The sequence below is a fragment of the Poecilia mexicana genome, unplaced genomic scaffold, assembly GCF_051168715.1.
Source record: "Poecilia mexicana isolate PSO_F unplaced genomic scaffold, ASM5116871v1 scaffold_16, whole genome shotgun sequence".
Taxonomy (NCBI): domain Eukaryota; kingdom Metazoa; phylum Chordata; class Actinopteri; order Cyprinodontiformes; family Poeciliidae; genus Poecilia; species Poecilia mexicana.
The window spans coordinates 17,931,540-17,949,988 of NW_028263385.1; the positions used below are offsets into that span (position 1 = coordinate 17,931,540).

General features: G+C 38.4%; 2 protein-coding genes across 3 annotated transcripts in view; both read right to left on the minus strand.

The window, feature by feature from the left end:
* The window catches only part of osbpl3b (oxysterol binding protein-like 3b), a 42,706-nt gene extending 32,747 nt beyond the window's left edge, over window positions 1-9,959 (minus strand). Inside the window, exon 1 of one of the 2 annotated variants that reach the window (XM_015004327.2) lies at window positions 9,420-9,959. The gene's annotated coding sequence lies outside the window, so the exon portion shown is untranslated. The remainder of the gene's footprint in view (window positions 1-9,419) is intronic. The other variant, XM_015004332.2, reaches the window with a different exon arrangement.
* A 289-nt stretch (window positions 9,960-10,248) lies between these two features.
* spmip4 (sperm microtubule inner protein 4) lies at window positions 10,249-15,723 on the minus strand. Its single transcript, XM_088014012.1, has 10 exons — window positions 15,675-15,723; window positions 15,405-15,459; window positions 15,099-15,173; window positions 14,938-15,009; window positions 14,797-14,826; window positions 14,501-14,691; window positions 13,567-13,655; window positions 13,309-13,483; window positions 13,111-13,199; window positions 10,249-13,038 (listed from the first exon to the last, which is right to left on the minus strand). The coding sequence occupies exons 1-10, from the start codon at window positions 15,721-15,723 to the stop codon at window positions 12,190-12,192; spliced, it is 1,674 nt and encodes a 557-aa protein (XP_087870138.1). The 3' UTR covers window positions 10,249-12,189.
* Between the last annotated feature and the right edge of the window lie 2,726 nt (window positions 15,724-18,449).

Sequence of the window (18,449 nt, forward strand, 5' to 3'; positions counted from 1 at the left end):
TCACAGGTCAAACGTCGCTCTAAGTCCCTCTGTGGTCTTCTAAGTTGTGCTTTCGGGTGACAAACAAATGGTCTCTACATATGTCACACAGGTGACATTGTGCTTGCTAACAATGTTATTTCTGCAGCCCACCAGCAGTTCTTGTCAGCCGATTCTTCTTGTTTAAACTGATTTGATGCAATGTAAAAGTTGGTAAAGTGGGTGGAATGCAGAGTCCTCCTCTCGCTCCATATTATTTTAATAACCTAAGCCTGACCTTTCTACTACTTCTTCTACTTCTAGCACTACTGTGCTAGACCAAGAAGCACAGTGGTGCTTCTTGGTCTAGCACAGTAGACCAAGGGGTGTCAAATTGAGTTTGACACCCCTGATATAGACCAAGAAGCACAGTGGGCCACACTGACGGTAGAAATCAGGAGTGCATCCCTGCTAAAACACACCCCAGATAAAAGGTTGACTTCCCTCATTCAGTTCTGTAGAGGCTTATAATGAGTCAGTGGTCCAGGTGTGTTAGAGAATGAATCCATCTAAAGTTGCAGATGGTAGCTCTGGAAAACTAGATTTGGGCACCCCTTGCATAAATGTATAAAAATGTATAAAAATACAATGTTAAAAATAAATTAAACACCACCTCATATTGTTAAATAACTGATTTTATGTATTGAAGTTTTAAATATTACGTTTGAGTTTCCATGGATGTAAAATTACTGCTCAGTTTAAAAATTACAATATTTAAATCAGTGTTTAAAGGTAAGCAAACAAATAATAAAAAAGTCACATGGGCAGACATTATAGACTTTACACAAAGATTTAGTCTCAGAGGCAACTGAAATAAATTAATTAAGAAAATCCTTTCTGAATATCATCTCATGGTCTCTGAACTAAATGTGTCTTTCTGACCGGGAGCTGACAGCGTGTTGAAGAGTTATAGACCGGACGCTTTGGAGCGTCTGGTTAGGAAGCGCATTACGAACCTTTGGCTGAAATGGCGTGTTAAATTCAAGTCTCCATTACAGACCAGAGAAAACTAAAGAGAATGCAACGTTGTGTTAATCCATTTGAGGAGCCGGCAGTTTATCTTGAGGAAATAAATGACGATGCAAAAGTTAATTAGACTTTTGTTCTCGAACAGAGCTCTGAGCCTTTCACTGAACAGCTGAACTTACACTGTGATTAAAACACCTGCAGGACTTTGTGTTTCCTTTTGTTTTCACGGTTGAAAGAGCAAAAGGAGCTGAATAAATGCCAGCCAAACTTTTCAGATTTCTCTAAGCAAAAACTTGGAAAGCAACAAATCAGGTTTTATTCTACTTTGAAATTATGCTGTGAAACATTCAAGAAACATTGATACTTTTCCAAAGCACCACAAATTAGTGTCTGATTGTTTCTCATTTAGTGGGAAACTCCCAGCTGTCATGTGTCATCTAAAATGTACCACTTTAATAACAATAATCTTATTACAACTGTGCATCACCAGGGTGGGTTGGTGCCACTTAGTCTTTGTTTTTCCATTAGTGAAACGCAGTACAGCAATTTTTCAAAATAAAATGAAAAGCTTAAAGATAAGTGGACAATTGCAAACAGACGGTGACTACAACATCAATGTTTTACCCCAAGATAAAACATCTAGTTTTATCTTGGGGTAAAACATGCACTTAGTAAATATATGAAAAGATTCAAATCAAGTTTATGAGTCAAGCTCCCGAGGAAAAATGGCAACTTATAGATAGTGATAGGACAATTTGGGAACAGGAAAACATATCTTAAACAATAGCATAAACTTGTGTTAGCAGCTCTTTCTAAACATACATTTTGAATTAGGTGGAAACCACAAACATTGCAAGGACCTCTCATCCGACGGTCAGAAAAACAAAGCACATTGTGGATTCATGAAAGCTCCACATTTCGGCTTGCCGTTAGGACACAGGTACTCCAGGTTTTATGTGCCACACAGTTTGTAATCAGTAAAAGGTACAAATGCAGCGTCTACGATAGTAGATCAGCGCCATAACAGAGGCAGCTTATGGCTTCTAATAGAAATCATTCAGATTATGCTTGTTAATGAAAATTTACTACAATTAAAGAATTATTACAGAAGTTTTTATTTGTATGTGCAAAAATCTAAGCAAAAAGCAGAGAATCCATCTGAGGTTGCAAGTGGAAATCAATACCCTTAATTGTTTCACTTTAAACTCAGCGGAATTAATTATTCATACATTTAAATGTACAAAGAGTGTCTCGAAAAAAAAATCCCCTCAACTCTGACAAGGGTCCAACTGTACAATCCAATAATCACAGTTTGAACATCACAAAAGACTCAATCAGGCATTAGTTTACAGTCACATCCAGTGTAAATGCTTGCGAGGCTCAGAGCTGCAAGGTTTCGTGATCAAATATTGTAATGTGTCAGCCTGGCTGCTCTGACTGCAATCCAACTCGTTCTCCTTTTGCAAATTAATTTCACATCTTGACAACTAAACTGAACCTCTGGTAAAATCCTTCTTACTGAGCCATAGGCTGTTAAGAACTAAACAAGAAAAAAAATAAAAATACATGATTTGTTCTGAAGTAAAACTCAATTTTCCTAACTGTGAAGGGTTTTGATCAGTCAAGCAAATCAGTGTTTGCATTTCTTCTAAGACACACCCTAATTAAGAACCGCAATGAAGCAGTGTGGCTGTAGGGCAAATGTTAAAACCATAGTTTCTTGAGTGTAACGGGAAAATTATATCTTGGGAATATAGATTAAAGAAATCTGAAGCACTGTAGCAACATCTATGATTTAATACTATGTGTGGTGTTTGAAAGAAAACGTGTGTTTCTTTTCCTGGCTTTCGCTCTATGACTGACAGATTTCATACAACGTGGAAAGAGAAATGGATTTGCTTGCTTTTCAATATTGAACAGTATAAAAGCAGAACTGTATATTAATTTGTTATGTATGTTAATTTGTGTTCATATTGTCTCTCCAGGTAGAGTTTGTGTTGTTTTGATAGTTGGAATTAAATAATCCAAAAGCACTGTCTCGCCCGCTCTAACATTTTTGTCTTCTGTGTGATAAATAGCGTAGTGGTGACTGATCTGATACTGGGTGGCTCCCACATTTGAAATGTTATGCTTTTATTATGCAAATATCGCAAGAGGAGGACAGCATCATCGAAAACTCAAGGAGTGATTAGAAACAGCAGGAGAGCAGGAGATAGAAATATTCAGACACAAAGTTGCTCATGCTGTGTCACTCAAAAATATGATTGGACTTGCCTTTAAGAGGCTGCAATCAGTCGAAGAGGATAAATAACGGCTTCTGTCTGAGTCAGCTAACTACTTAAGTTTTTCTGGTTAGTCAAACAAAGTCACATGTACAGGAAAAAAAAAAGACGAAAGTCAGAGTTTCTCTTTTTTATAAAGAAATGAGGATTTTCTCTGGAGCAGAAAACGATGTTGATCTTTTCCACCGAGAATTCAAAACATTTCTGTAAAATGACTGCGTCTTATTTAGCCGGTAGCACAGGTCGTCACAGTGAGATCCCATTAACCCAAATGGCTGGAGCAAACAAAAAACGGGCTCAGTTCCGGCATGAGATTCATTAGACCATCTCCTGAGTGGGCAGGGTCATTCTCGCCAGCCCACAGTCTCTGTGCATCAGGGTGTTTGTGTGCCACACCTCTTCTGAAAGAGATGCACAGATGGCAAAGCGCGTCCCTGTTCTGCTTAAAGGCGAAAAGTTGCCAATACAACAGGGAGCCACTCCAAAAATAAGACACCCAGAAAAACAAAAAAGTATCTCAATTCTACAGCAACACGAAGTAGAGCTTATTTATGAAAAAGTAAATGGTTTTTCCACATTGTTTTTGGATGAAAACAATATTGGGCGTCAGTACCGGAGACGACTTTTTGGAAAACTTTTAAATTGGTTCATCAGTATGGGGGGAACCAGCTCTATTACACAAACCATAAACTATCTAAAATGTATCCTGGCACAGATGACTCCCCGTTGACCTTGTACACATGCCTTAGTACTGCCTCCAATAACGGGATTTCTGGGCTATTATATTTTGATACATTAGCAAAAGGATATGACGCTACAGCACGTCCACACCCACTTCCAGCTCTCTTTGGCAACACATCAACCTGTTCCCAGCCAGCTGAAGCACATTCCTCTGTTGCTTCTACTGCCCAGCTGGCTATCTTACTTTGGTGGAAATGTGCTATACCCTGTCTCTATTGTGCATGGATCAATGACTTTTTATAGAATATAGTGTTAGGAAGGCTGGGATTTTCTGGTAAAGGCTTTCAAAAGATTTTTGAGTTGTAGCTGATATTATCATCTAGATAATCATTTATTCGGTGCTTTTACTGAATTATTGTTTTCCTATTTTAATTTTCTTCTTGTTAATTTATGTTTGGGGAGGCCTGATGCCAGATATTAAAGATCGTTTGCAGAAAATCAAGGACTGCTCTTGGACAGCAAGGGTGTAAATCAAAGCATATTGGCTGTCAGACTGGTCTAGTCAAAGTTCCGACTAATTGAGAATGAGTGGCAAGCAAGACATAAACATTTAAATTCACAGATGCTTCCCACCCAGTCTGAGCTCTTCAGTCAATCACACAAAATCCCCCCGAAATGCAGCGAAGTTTGTGTTTGTGGCCCAGCAAAACGACGAACAGTTCAAGAAATACAAATACCTCGGATCACAAGTGCAAGAGTTCGGCTCACACTGATCCAAGAGTGACTAACCCAGTCAGTCCTCGTTAAGTTGCTGTGGAGGATGTATTTTCATTCATGTCTAAAACTGCGAGGCAGACGAGAGGTGTTGTTTCGCACGGTGACGCGCACCGCACTGCATCCTGTCAAACAACCACATCCTCGTCACGCAGCCTCTCCTCTCCTTAGCCTCCTCTCTCTTTCTCTTTCTCTCCTTCTCTTGTCCTCTTACTCTGTTGTAGGCCCCGAATGTGGCAGAGGTCCTTTCCTTTGTTGCACGCACAGTGAGGGGGAAGCCTGACAGCCTCATAATTCAACACCAGCTCATAAGGACACAGAGGAGCTGCGGCTCAGTTCAACAAGCACTCACTGCAGAGCAGGGGGAGAAAGAGCTGAGCGGAAGGGTGAAAAACGCTCCTCGTTCTGAAATTTGGCCTATACCTGCGGTTTTTCCAATTAAAAGTTCTGATACCAATGTGGCAGCACTGATCCGAATTCAGAGATTAACATAATAATCCATCACTGTTAGAATGCATGAGGCCAAGGAGGTGGAATATCACGAAAAAAAACACACAAAAAAAAACTAAAATAACATCTGCACTGCGACAAGCCGTCTGGACGTCCTTGGAGGAGATTTAGATAATGGCACCGTTTTTTTCACTGATGTCCATTTATGGACTGACAAAGATGAAGTGTCTATCTGATACAGCTTTCATTTTTTTTATTGCAATACTGAGCTCTGTGAGTTACATTAGCAAAGCAATTTTTGACTAAGTGCACTGCGTGAATGAATCTGCAGCATAAAACTGTCTCTGATAAGAAGTCGGAAAGTTACAGAATCAAAAGCAAAAGTCATAAAATGAGGCAAAAACGTGACAGCAGCTCTGAATCGTTTTGTATTTTTGTGGTTCGATTTCAGTTGTGTGTGTGTTTTTTTTCCAGGACTTTGTTTTCTTTGCAGTTCAACTCAGGGCCTCTCTGAAGTTTGGCCTTGGGTTTTAAGTGCAAACTTTTGTTGACCCAATTTGGTTCAGTTATCAAATGCGTTGTAGAGTAAGAAAATCTCTTAATCCCCAAACCAAATGTTCACCATATGGTGGACTATTTTTATTTCCTAGAGATGAGAAAGAAAAGGTTAAAAATACTCCTCTTTTTGTGACTTAAAGTGCTTAAATAAGCGTAGGAACGACATGAATAAAAACAAATCACTGGTGTTACTACACCTAAACAACTTTTGATAGTGTCGACCACATAGTTCAACTATATAAGGTCTGACTGATTGCAATCTCTAGAACTGTCCTCACGCCCTTATCACACCACTGTCAAATTAACTGGAAATTTTAGATTACAGTTCATTTGCATACGTTTGACTTAAACCATGGAATATGCCAAAAGCTAAATTTAAGTTACCGCATTTTTAAAAAAATCTATGCATCCTATAACATGTAGATTTTGATAGTTGATGCAGAGTTTTAAATTCTCGTCCTCCCTACTGAACAATTGATGAACTTTTTAATTTAATTTTTGATATGTGACTCATTTTACTGAGTTTTACTGTAAAATTCTGTAAAATTCTGGCTCAAAGACTATGTTCAGTCTTTGAGTAGTAAGCAAGAGAAAAGTGTAGTAGCTTTTTATTACCCAGCTAAGTGTCAGTAGGAAAGGGCAGGGAAACTATAAGAACATGACAGAAAATATTTGCATGTTTCAGTACCAGTAACTAACCCATCCCTTGAATCTGTACCACGTACCGCAAAACATTTAAAATGAAAGTGCTAATTTTGCTAACAGACCCAATTTGTTGCTGTTTTTTTTTTTTTTTGGATCTGTAGCATTGAGAGATTTGAAATGTATGATTTTATTTTCAAATTGCCCCTCCAAAAAAATATTTTTTTATTTGCAATATAATATTAATATGAGATATAAAACTGATCCTGAAGTGACCAGATTATTTATTTTAAATTATTTACAATACAGATACCTGTCTGTATTGTAAAGGAACTATATCATGGTGTTAATATTTTATTATTTAAAATTATTTAAGTATAATTTTACGGCCAGAGACACGCTTGTAAAAATTTGATGCTGATATCTGGCAGTCTGGGAAGAAGTTATGAAATGAGCCCTGAAGCATCCTTCAGTCTCTCTGACGCCTGGGGAAGGCTGAGGAGACGAGCAGCCTGCCATTAAAAACCTCGCTCTACTTATCTGACAACATCGAAGAAAGCAGGATTGAGAAGTTGCTTGTCTTAACAAAGAAACTCTAACATTATTTTCTGCAAATGGTTCAAATGCCCTAATGTCTCAAAATAGACATGTAAAGAAGAAAACATTCATAATGAATCCAATGATGTACTTACTTCAGTGGAAGTCTCAAATCACATGAATATGTTTGTGCATGCAATTAAAGGACTACTTTACATAGTCCTCCTGCCCACGCAAGGAGATAACTAACACCTGCCACACGCTAAGTTCAGCTGTTTGGTTGTTTTTTTTTTTTTTTTAATCCTCTTTCTGCATTATTCACCTTTTTACTTGGCATATATTCAGAAGACTGTGGAGCAGAGCCGTGCAGACCACTGTATAATTTACAGCGCTGTGGCTGAATCGCTAAAAGTATTCGCACTTTGCAGTTTGTTTCTGTTATTCCTGCTCTGTAAATGAGCGTTTCGCTTTATAAACCGTTAAATCTGCATGACAATGAATTCTCAGGAGGAAGAACAGCAACACAGCAGGTGACCCACAAGCTGCGGCGAGACTCAACACAAAAATAAACAGAGGCGACACTCATGAAACACCATGTCCCAATGTAGATATGCCTCAACTGATAACGGTGTTTTCTCTTCTGCAGCATTCCTCAAATTCTATTGACTCCTCTCCTGCACAGCCTCATTTCGCCTGTTTGACTTGAGGCTAAGACAAAGAGAGAATAAACCACAAGTAAGGTGGCCAACTGGCCACCAAACATACCAGAGACCCACAGGGGAAAATGTTCTGAGAAAAGATAAAATAGAAAGCACAGACAAACAAGCTCCCAAGTTCTGAGTCACAACAAACACTATAAGAGTGAGGAAGTGCAATACCCCCGACAAAGTATGAGTTATCAGACCCTTTTGACTTGCTCACATTTTGTCACAATATAACTACAATGTATTTTCTTGGAGCTTTATGAGATAAATAAAATGAAACTAAGTGGAAAATTGCAAAGTTCAGACAAAAGGAAGAACGTTTCTCCAAACTAGAAATCTGAAAAGTGTTGTGTGCATTTGGTGTGCTGAATCAATCATTTGCAGAAGGTTTTTTTTCTTTTTTTTTTGCTGCAGTTAGGCGCATGTCTTTTCCAGCACATCTAGAAACTGAATAGTTTGCTCTTTGGGAGAGGCACAATCATCTTCTCCCTTGGAGAGGCACAATTTGTCCTATCAATTATATGAAGCTCTTTATTAAGTCCACAACATGTTTGAACAGACACAGCACCTGGTGAGCCTCCCCCTGATGGCAACACCCAGGAGAGCTTCGAGGACGCTGCGCAAGTCCTAAAATTAACGGGAGTACAAACATCTCACTATACAGATGAGATGAGTCACAAGTTCCAAAAACTATTTTTCAAATCTGAAGTTTAATGTGTTTATTATGTATGTTTGGATTATGCTTCCCCCCCCAAGCCCTTTTTTTTTGTGTGAAATGTTTGAGAATTTTTTTTTTATTAGAATCAGTAGATTTATTTTAAATGGGCTGTTTGCTTGACGTGGATCCAGAACATAAGCATGAGGTCGTTCCAGAGGTTAGCCGGCTTCACTCATATCAGAACCGGTTTTGATAATTACTCTTAATTATTGTCTTGTTGGAACATCCAACTCTGTTCAACATCTGACCAAAGCTGTCACAGTGACGGTGAAAATATTTGGAAGAATCAACATATGGAATTCAAACTAAGCGAAAATGTAACCAATTTAATAAAATGTGTCTTCATATATTTGAGCCTGTTTGTGCGTGATCCTGTTGACATTCAGCCTAAAAATAATAAAAAGTTAAAACTTACAAATTTATAACCTACAATGAGTCTGCGTAAACTTTTCAACCAAATTGTGTTTCATTAAGCTAAAACAATAAACGTTGTCAACATATTAGTCATTTCTGTCTAAAATCTCTGCTGTAACGCATCTAAAAACCAAAAAACCCAGTTTGTCATTGAACACTATGCAGCAAGGAAGAGACGCCCTGACGAGATCCTCTGTGTGTTCACCATCGCACACCTACATCCTCTCAGCATGACATAAGATCACACTGAAGCCGGTTCACTATTTCTACCTTGTGGGTTCAGACTTGTTAATCTCCGCTGAACTGTTTTTGGCTTTATGAGGAAAACAGCAGGTTGTCGTCTTTCATCCAACACTTCATTTCTTCATTTTATTCAGAGGAGTAGGGGGCACAGAGTAACCATGGAGACTAAAATAAAAATTATCTATTGGCGCTTACAGGCTGAACCACAGATGATCTTCACAAAATATCTGCTGCTCAGGAAGTGCCACAGGCTCTTACATGACGCTTTCCTGTACTTCTCTTGACCTTAAACACTTCATTACGAGTTTGTTTGACTTAGCAGTTTTACTTTGAGAACTTGGAAATGTTATATTTAAACTGCAATGAAAACTGAACTCAAAATGTAGAGAAAAGGTTAAAAAGAGACTGCAACAAGCTGACATCACTCACCTTGAAAGTCCAGATGGAAACACTGGGCCTGATGCGGGTTATAAAGCTGCAGCCAGTGAGGAGATTTGCATGTCAAAACTACAGAGAGAACAAAACGCAGCCTAAAGCAGTACTCCCGGGTGACATGCACTCACATGCAGCACTCTTTCCCTCTGAAAGCATCAATTTCTCCACCGCTGTGAGGAGGCGGGCACAGCAGCGTGACGGAGCGAGACAAGCTCCAATTAAAACCAAGTCTTCAGTTCATACTCGTCTCAAAGGGGGCGGGATCTGCATCTTTGACAGCATCTTTTCCGTGACGTTTAGCGAAGGAACTCCCCCGCCCCCCCAAAATAAAAATAAAAATAAAAATAAAAATCAAACAAACAAACAAAAAAACAAAAACAAAAAGAAAAAAAAACACTCAAACAACAGAAAGAGAGAAAAGAAAAAAAAGCCAAATTATTTTACTCGTCGTCTTATTTGTCATTTCATACTGGATAGATTTATACAGTAAAGATATTAAATACAACAACAAAAACAACAATGATGCTACTGCTTCTACTGCTACTAATTTCCTTGTCTATTTCTAGTTTAATTTTGTCAAACATTATGTTAAACCAAACTAGCTGAGTGCGACAAAAACTATTTCAGAATTGCAGGAGCAACAGGAGGTTATCCTGTGCTGCCACCTGCTGGATAAATGAACGATTTGCAACCTTTCAGAAATTACAAACGCCAAGATTATAATTAAAAGCCAACCAACCATTAAGGAAATGAAAGGTTCGGGTGTCTTATGACCAGAAACATCTGAATTACAAATCTAGTCCCCCCCCCACCACTTTTTTTTTTTTTTTTTAAAGAAAAAAAACAAACAAACACACCACAGATTTAATCAAGAATGTGTCTTATTTGATTTATTTTTTCTTGATGTACAAAAGTAGACATACCAAGACAATTCAGCAAGACAAGGCTTAAGTGTCTCTCCTCTTCAAAGGCTACATAACCAGACCTGCTTGCTGTCATCATCAAAACATGTTCACTTTGCTTCGAATTCTGTTGTATTTCTTCTAGAAGTCTTTATGAAAATAATAAGGGAGCTTTTTCTATCACTCCTGCAGGCTTTGATTCTCAAGGACTATCTGCTATAGACAAAAATAAATAAATAAAAGCCTTTTACTTGAGTCTGCTTGGCTGCAACAGATTAAGAGCAAAGGAGCACATTTTTTGCTTCTCACACTTTCTTTTTAAAACGAGTTTGAAGGTTGCTGCAGCACCTGTAGCTCAAAGAGCTGAATTTCATAACAGAGGAATGCAGCACAGCACAGCTCTCTGAGGTCCACTCGGTTTGACTTAGAAAAAACTTAATCTTGTTCATTTATTTCTTTTCATCCACGTTAAATGGCTATTTGTTGGAACCACGAAGACATCTGTTCATCTTAATGGACTTAGTGCTTTTCCAACATTCAGTGTTGAAAGTAGAAACATTCTATGAGGATTCCTATAGAAGAAAGTGCATGTTACACTCTCGAACGTGAATTTATTTACTTCCGATTTTATCTGACAAAGCAGCACAAAAACGTGCACATTTGTGAAGTACAAGAAAAACATTTATTTTATTTCTTTCCTTAGAACCCCACATAAGGTTCAGCTGTGTGTCATTTAACCTCAGTATGAGTAAAGATGTTCTGTATCGACTGTTAAGAATTATAGAGACGGTAAAACATCATGAATGTACTTAGCTTTGTTTTAAGATTTCACTAAATGAAGCCTTAGTTGAGTTGCTGCAAAAAAAAAAGCTAACTTGTAAGAAGAAGGCTAGGGTTTTTATTTTTGGCATTGTGGAATGCGGGTTTTATTTTTTCATTAGGGAGGAGCAAGTTTGTAAATCAGTGATTTATTAGTGACCAAACAGCATCATAAAGACCAGACCGTTAAGAAATTAAAAGCATGAGGCCATAAAGCAATGTTTCAAAGCTAGAGCTATGTCTCAGGGCGTGTTCATCCAATCACCCAAATACAGAAAAAAACATGACAGAACTGCAGACAAATTAAAACAAAAAAGGGCACAGAATTATGCTGAGGAGATGAATTTCAAAGAAATTGCAAAGAAGCAGCAAAATACCCAGAGTGAAGCACAGAGGTGGAACCATAATGATGTGGGGATGATTTTGTTATGCAAGTTGTGGATGCACTCCACTCCTACACTGAAACACGACAGTGGGAGCATCTTAATGTGAAACTTATCAGTGGTGATAGAAAAATAGACAGACTTGTTAGATCACTATACAAAAAAAAAGAAAAAAAAAATGTTTTTTTTTTTCAAAGTATCATTAAAAAGTGACATTAGACATGCGGTTTGCCATCCAGCAGGGCATAAAGATGTTATATTATGAAGATACAAACTAGATCAAAATATTTCTGTGTCAACATAATTGAGTCATTGACAAGACCCTTTTTCAAATACAAAAGGCTGTAGTTTTGCAAAGCTTGTTGCTAGGTGATAAGTTGTTCACGTTATTTAAAGGCAGTTGTAGAGGACAACTAGTATTGCACTTAGTGCAGCTGCTTTTTTCACCCATCTAACTTCCAGATGTTGTCATGAAAAGTCTGTCTTTTACTATACATATTCAGAACAACCATGTATAATTACTAAAAACAGTTTGCAACAAGCATTTGACTCACAAAAAAATAAAATAAAATAAAAAAAATTGTGACTGAATGAGCTGCTGCCAGTTCAAGTCCATCTGAAAATATTATTTGCCATTAGCTGGAAAGTCAATGTTCATATTCACCCATGAATATGGTTGCAGTTAATCCCATAAAAGTTGTGTCTTTTCCCAGTGACTACATTGTCCCTCAGGTCCACAGCAGCATGTGTGATGGAGTTGTTGAATCTTCGATGTGCCTCTGACTTGCTGAATGAGTTTTGGAGGTCTAGAAGGGTGAGGGTTGTGCCTGTCCTACCTGCAGCCTCAGTACCCGAAAAGACAGAACGCCTTGGCAGGATAGAGACATTAGGATGAGAGCTTCGCAGCCCGCTGCCTTTTGTCTTTTTGTCCTCTTTATTTGATAATGCATCGTGTAATTCGGACCCGAGTGGATTTCCGACTCCGAGAGGCTGCTTTTTGATTTGTGGATCTTCTTTTTGCAGCTCCGTTGAGTTTGTCTCCATCTTTACTTTTGCCTCTCGTTGGAAAGAAGACTCGCCGCTCAGGTTAAATTGTGTGTTTGAGAGGTGAACGGTGGTGCCTTCGCTGCTCTTTGATTCAGATTCTTGCATTAGACTTTCGTCGAATCGAATTTTGCGGTTTTCCCTTTCTCTGCCATGATCAACAGCATGATCAACAGCCCTTTCCTGTAAGATCTCCAGGGATGGATCAGTATGCTGCACGTCTGTTAAGCCCGTTTCGGACTCTGATTGACTGTGACCCATTTGGCTCGTATCTGTTGCTCTGTTATAATTAGCCATAAGCTCTTGGGGCTGTTTTTGGTATATGTAAGATGGAGCAGTGCTTTGATTTACATTTGACATTTGGAGACCAGCAAAATTGGGGCTGTCACTCCGTTTTGTCTGCAGTCTTTGTCTACGTCCTGCTTTGGGTTTTGATGGAACAAACACAGGACAGGACGATTCTCTCTGTAAGAAAAAAAACAAGCATCAGCATTTCAGTTCTACACATGACTGACAAAATTGTAAAATGTGGTTTACCAGAGGTGCGGAGCGTGAATTAATCCCAGTGAGAGTGCTTATTTTCTCCTTGAAATCATCGGTCTTTAAAGGGTTTGCAGGCCCTGATCCTGCAAACATTTAAATCACTTGGTCATTTGAAGCTTTAGAAAATGCTAAAATTCAAATCTGTGTTGATGTGCATCCAAATTTCTAATGAAAATCCTGCTGGCTTCTCACCAGTGAAGTCCATCTGGTAAGACGTGATCCAGAGTTCCCTCTCCAGGTTTCTCAGAATGTTGCTTGTGCGCTCTGATAACGACAGATCCCATTGTCGGAGTTTTGGGTTGGGCAGTATTGTCTTCGGAGGAGCTGGGTAGAAAATCTGTGTCTCCCCTTTTACCGGTTTTGAATGCTGGTGTAAAAATGACGGAGGGTAAGTTTTGACTTCTTTATATTTGCTATTATTATTGAGCAAAAAATATGTTAAATGCTCACATCCAAAAATCCATTTTCTCCTGTCCAAGAAACGGCCATTTTCCTAGATTTAACAGGGTTTTCCAAGATCTCATGTCGGTATGGACCTCCTGTGGCCGTAGACAGAGTGGGATGAAATGAACTAACAGTCAGCAATGAGGCACCTGTCTATTCAAAGACCACAGGTCCCTCTATATGATGTTGTCTCATAATTTCACAGTCAGAAGCACACACTAAGACACACCTGAAGTTTGAGCAAGGTAAATCCTTCTTCAAATCACTTGTATGTGACTTTAACTATTTTATGTGGGACTACGTTGGGGTATCTTAATATAATCCCCGCTCGTAAATAGTTTCAATTATTATTATTCTTTTTTTCCAATTTTAATTCCTTGTTTTACATTTTCGGTAGAAAAAAAACACAAATGACCAAGTTATATCTTAATTTTTCACTTGATCTGTTTGTTGCAGTTGTGTGATTGTCTTCAAACCATGTCTAAGTTTTCATTAACTTGTCAAGGTCGGTGTTCGACAATGTGGGTAACTCAGTGAGTTTCTACAATTTAATCTTAAATTATAACAAAACTTACAGCTGGACAAAAGGCAAAAGTGAGACAAGGAACTTAGAGTGGATGGAAGAGAAGGAAGCCAGCAAAGAAAGAAAAATAAAAACAGGAGACTTAAAAACTGAGGCGACTGAAGTGTGACATTGAAACCAGTTGAGTCTTATCGCAGGGATGCAGGGCGGCTGGGGAAGTAGATCAATTAACATCGAGGAAGCTGAACTAATAAGATGAATCCAATTAGGAAAACACTAAACTCCAGAAAAACAACAACAATAAATGACCCAGGAATGATCAGGGAGAAACTAAAGCACGTAAACATACAGATCATGACAGATCCACCCGTGCATGTATGTATTAAATAGAAAGAATGTATAACAACAATATCTCACCTATAGTTTTGCTGAGCAAAGAGACGTCAGGAGGCTTGTTTGGAACGAGAGGGTTTATGAATCTCTGTGAAGCCGCTCTGACTCCCCTCTCCGGGTCATCCGGGGAGAGGAACGAGGGGAACATGGCAAATCGAGAAATGTGCGACGAATAAGGATGCTCTTTCAGCGTAGCAGTCTTTATCGTTCTCTCGCTGTGAAAGAATAGATAATCAAGAGTAAATACACAGTTTACCTAGAAAAAGGTGTGAGAAGAAGTGTAAAACTCAAGCATGGCCTTCTAGATAAAATATACTCACAATAAATTTATATCAGTTGGTTTTGGGATGCTGGTTAAAAAAAATAAAAAATACAAACTTTTTCTGACATGGTCAGAAACTCCATTGTATTTATTGAAATTTTCTAATCAGTTTGTCCATGACAACTGAACGACAACTCACAGTTGGTCACTGAGGCGCACGTTGCTTTTTCTTCTGACAGCACTGGTGTGGCACGTTTGAGTGCTGATGTGTCTGCAGACATAAAACCACAGAGAATCAATACGCCACAGCGGCCAGTGATTCTGTTAGCGTCTTCCCGTGTTGATCGAACCTAAACCTACTCAGGTATTGTCCCTCCGTACCCCCAGGCAGGAACTCCATTGATGCCAGAAGATGACTTTGGCTTCATGTGGCAGCTGAAGAGAAGGGTTTTACTCGTAATGAGTTGTATGCGTTTTGGGATTCAAACCATGTTTTAGAAGAGAACAACAATGGAAGTGCTTTAAGCATGAAAAATAAGGTGCAGTCATATTCGCTTACCTCCCAGAAAGTTGTACTTCTTAAAGTTTTTTATTTTGAATCCTCCTGTCTTAGATGTCTTCTCCAAAATGAGTCTTAGAGCTGAGTTAGACTGATCTGGACTAGACCCGACTTCATCCTCTTTGCTTGTGACCAGAGGCGGGTTTAAATTTCTGTGGCCACCTGGAAAGATAGTGCGGTAGTAAACAATAGGTTAAAATCTGGCTGACACCCAATCCATCCACACAAACCGTTACCGCAAATGTCTTCTACGAACTCGAATATCTCACGACGTTTCAGTTTTGAAGTAAGGAAGTAAAATTTGCAGTATAAACTTTATGTTTTTTTTTTTTTTAGTCGCTGTAATTCAGGGATCAGGTTGTGTGGATGCTTCTTACTGAGCTCCTGCTTTTGTAGCAGTGGGCAATCACTGCCCAGGATGTCCATCTTCCACTCATCAAGTGTGGATGTGATAATATTACATGTTCACAGCTTGGTGCACTCATACAACTAAACATAAGGTGGAATGAAAATGTAGCTGGCTCCAACCAGACACTGACACCGGATCCAAGCTGGTGTTGAGTTTCAGGAGTCACGTTTCAGAGGCAACATGGGAGAGGCTGAGGCAGAGACCTCCAAAGTGGCTTACTGAAAGCCAAAATATAATTAAAAGCCCTGTCAGTAGAAATTACTTTGTTCTCAAAACAGTTTATCATGCTAAAATTCTTGTTTTTTTCTTGGACTGATGTTGAGATCTGAGCTATTCTGTCAGTCTGTCTGAACGTTCTTTCTTGCTTTTAACGTAAAGTAGTTACTGCAGACTCAATTCAGACACGAATGTTGGTCTGAGAAAGCCCTTAATTGAACCCTAAGTTATAAATAAATAAATAAATAATATTTTCTTCAGAAAAATGTTTAGCACTTTAACATTTGACTTAAATAGGTCAAATTATGGGAATTAAGTAAAAATGCAAACCCTATTTTAGACATCAACTAAAACAAACACCTATATCATTGTTGTACCTCTTTTATCTACTGAAGTAAACAAACAAACAACAACAAAAAAAACCCCATTAACTATGCTGTACCCAAATACTAAGTACTCAACAGTAGGGGGATTTTAATACATAAAAAATAGTTTGGTCGATTTGTGTTGGCAGAGCCTTTAATGTATGCATAGTGGAATGGTTCATTTGTGAGATTTTGTGGAATTTGCACAAAGAAAGAAAGAATCCAGTTTCAGATGACAAAACATGTATTTTAGATCCTCTAAAATGAGCAAAACACCTCTTTCATGTCTTTTCTCATTAAATAATAAAAAACCTGAAAACTCTACTGACGTAAAATCAATGTAATTTTCTCTCTCTCTCTCTCTGTCTCTCTCTCTCTCTCTCTCTCTCTCCCTCTCTCTCTCTCTCTCTCTTTCTTGACAAGGCACGGACTGCTTTCCAAAGCACCAGAACTCATCTCCTTTCTCAGTCTTACAAAACCCATATTCTGCATTCTGCTTTTTAATTGGGATCCTCAGGAGACCTTGTCTAAAGTCTTTGCAACGCGCCCAAGCCCTATCAAGGAGCCCATAAGCTTAAGTCCGGTAACCAATTACCTCGCTCTGCCTGAGCAGAGCCGCCGCTGTACGGATTACAGTTCACGCTGTGGCTTTACAAATGCTGCAAAGCTTGCAGTGATTTCCCCAATATCAAGTCGTTGTGCAGAAGGAAGCTGGTGTTCACCCCAACAACATTTATAACACAGAGAAATTTAACCTAATCAGACAGCTAACTTGTAAAGTTAACAACAGTTCCAAAGCTGTAAAAAAGTACTTTCCCAGCCTTGCATATCACTTAATTTTGTGATTTGTGTGACATGTTACAGATCTACAATTATGAAAAGAAATACAAAAAAGTCATTTTATACAGATGACTTTCTTAATTTAATTAAAAAAAAAAAAAAATTAAATCATGCGTGTAACATTTGTCATTCACTTAATTGACTGAAAGAACTTTTTAAAATTAATCAACCTGTCAGCTACTTAAAAATTTCTAACTACACCCTTAGCCCCAGATTTGTTGTACCTCTTAAATTCTTGCACTTTGTTCAAAAGCAAATCCATTTGAATGTTAGCACAGAATAAATATAAAAAAATGGCAGCAGGACACAAAAGGAAGTAAAGGATCCTTCAACTTTTCTTGCAATCAACGCAAAAAACATTCTCTACAACAGACTCCTCGTGTGAAATTGGTTTGAACAACAACAACAAAAAAAATCTCTTAGAATGATATTCTTTGTGTGAAAATTATTTCCAAACATTATCCTTTCACTGTTAGGGACGCTGCTGGCATCAAGCCCTAGCTGACTGTCTCTTCCTGCCTTGTCAGTGGACTGCAGGCCTCCTAAAAGCAGTTTTGCAGACGTTTCTGATGTTTCTTTTATGCCAGAGAAGGAATGAAAGCACAACATGTGAACTTGGACCTCAAAGCTCACAGCTCTGAAAAATGTTCTTTGTATTATTATTCATTTTAATTTCATGGGTTTTTTTTTTAAAGGGAAGAAAAAAAAACCCTACTTCCAATATCACAGAGGTACAGAGGATGCGTAGGTGTTCGTATGAATGTGTGTGTGTGTAGCTCCAAGGTTAAACACTCATTCTTTTTGCTTCTACTAAGTATTTGAAATGATTTTTTTTTTCCCAGGCCAATCAATCCTATGAAAGCAAAGTTTTTCAAGCTGCGAGCATCAATGTTCTCATATTTATTTTTATGTTATGCAGTTACATTACCCAAGGAAGCTAAGCGCCCTTGAGTTATTCAGAGCTGTTCATAAGGCAAAAGGAGACAGTGTACAGACTCTCTATCTATCTATCTATCTATCTATCTATCTATCTATCTATCTATCTATCTATCTATCTATCTATCTATCTATCTATCTATCTATCTATCTATCTATCTATCTATCTATCTATCTATCTATCCATCCATCCATCCATCCATCCATCCATCCATCCATCCATCCATCCATCCATCCATCCATCCATCCATCCATCCATCCATCCATCCATCCATCCATCCATCCATCCATCCATCCATCCATCCATCCATCCATCTATCTATCTATCTATCTATCTATCTATCTATCTATCTATCTATCTATCTATCTATCTATCTATCTATCTA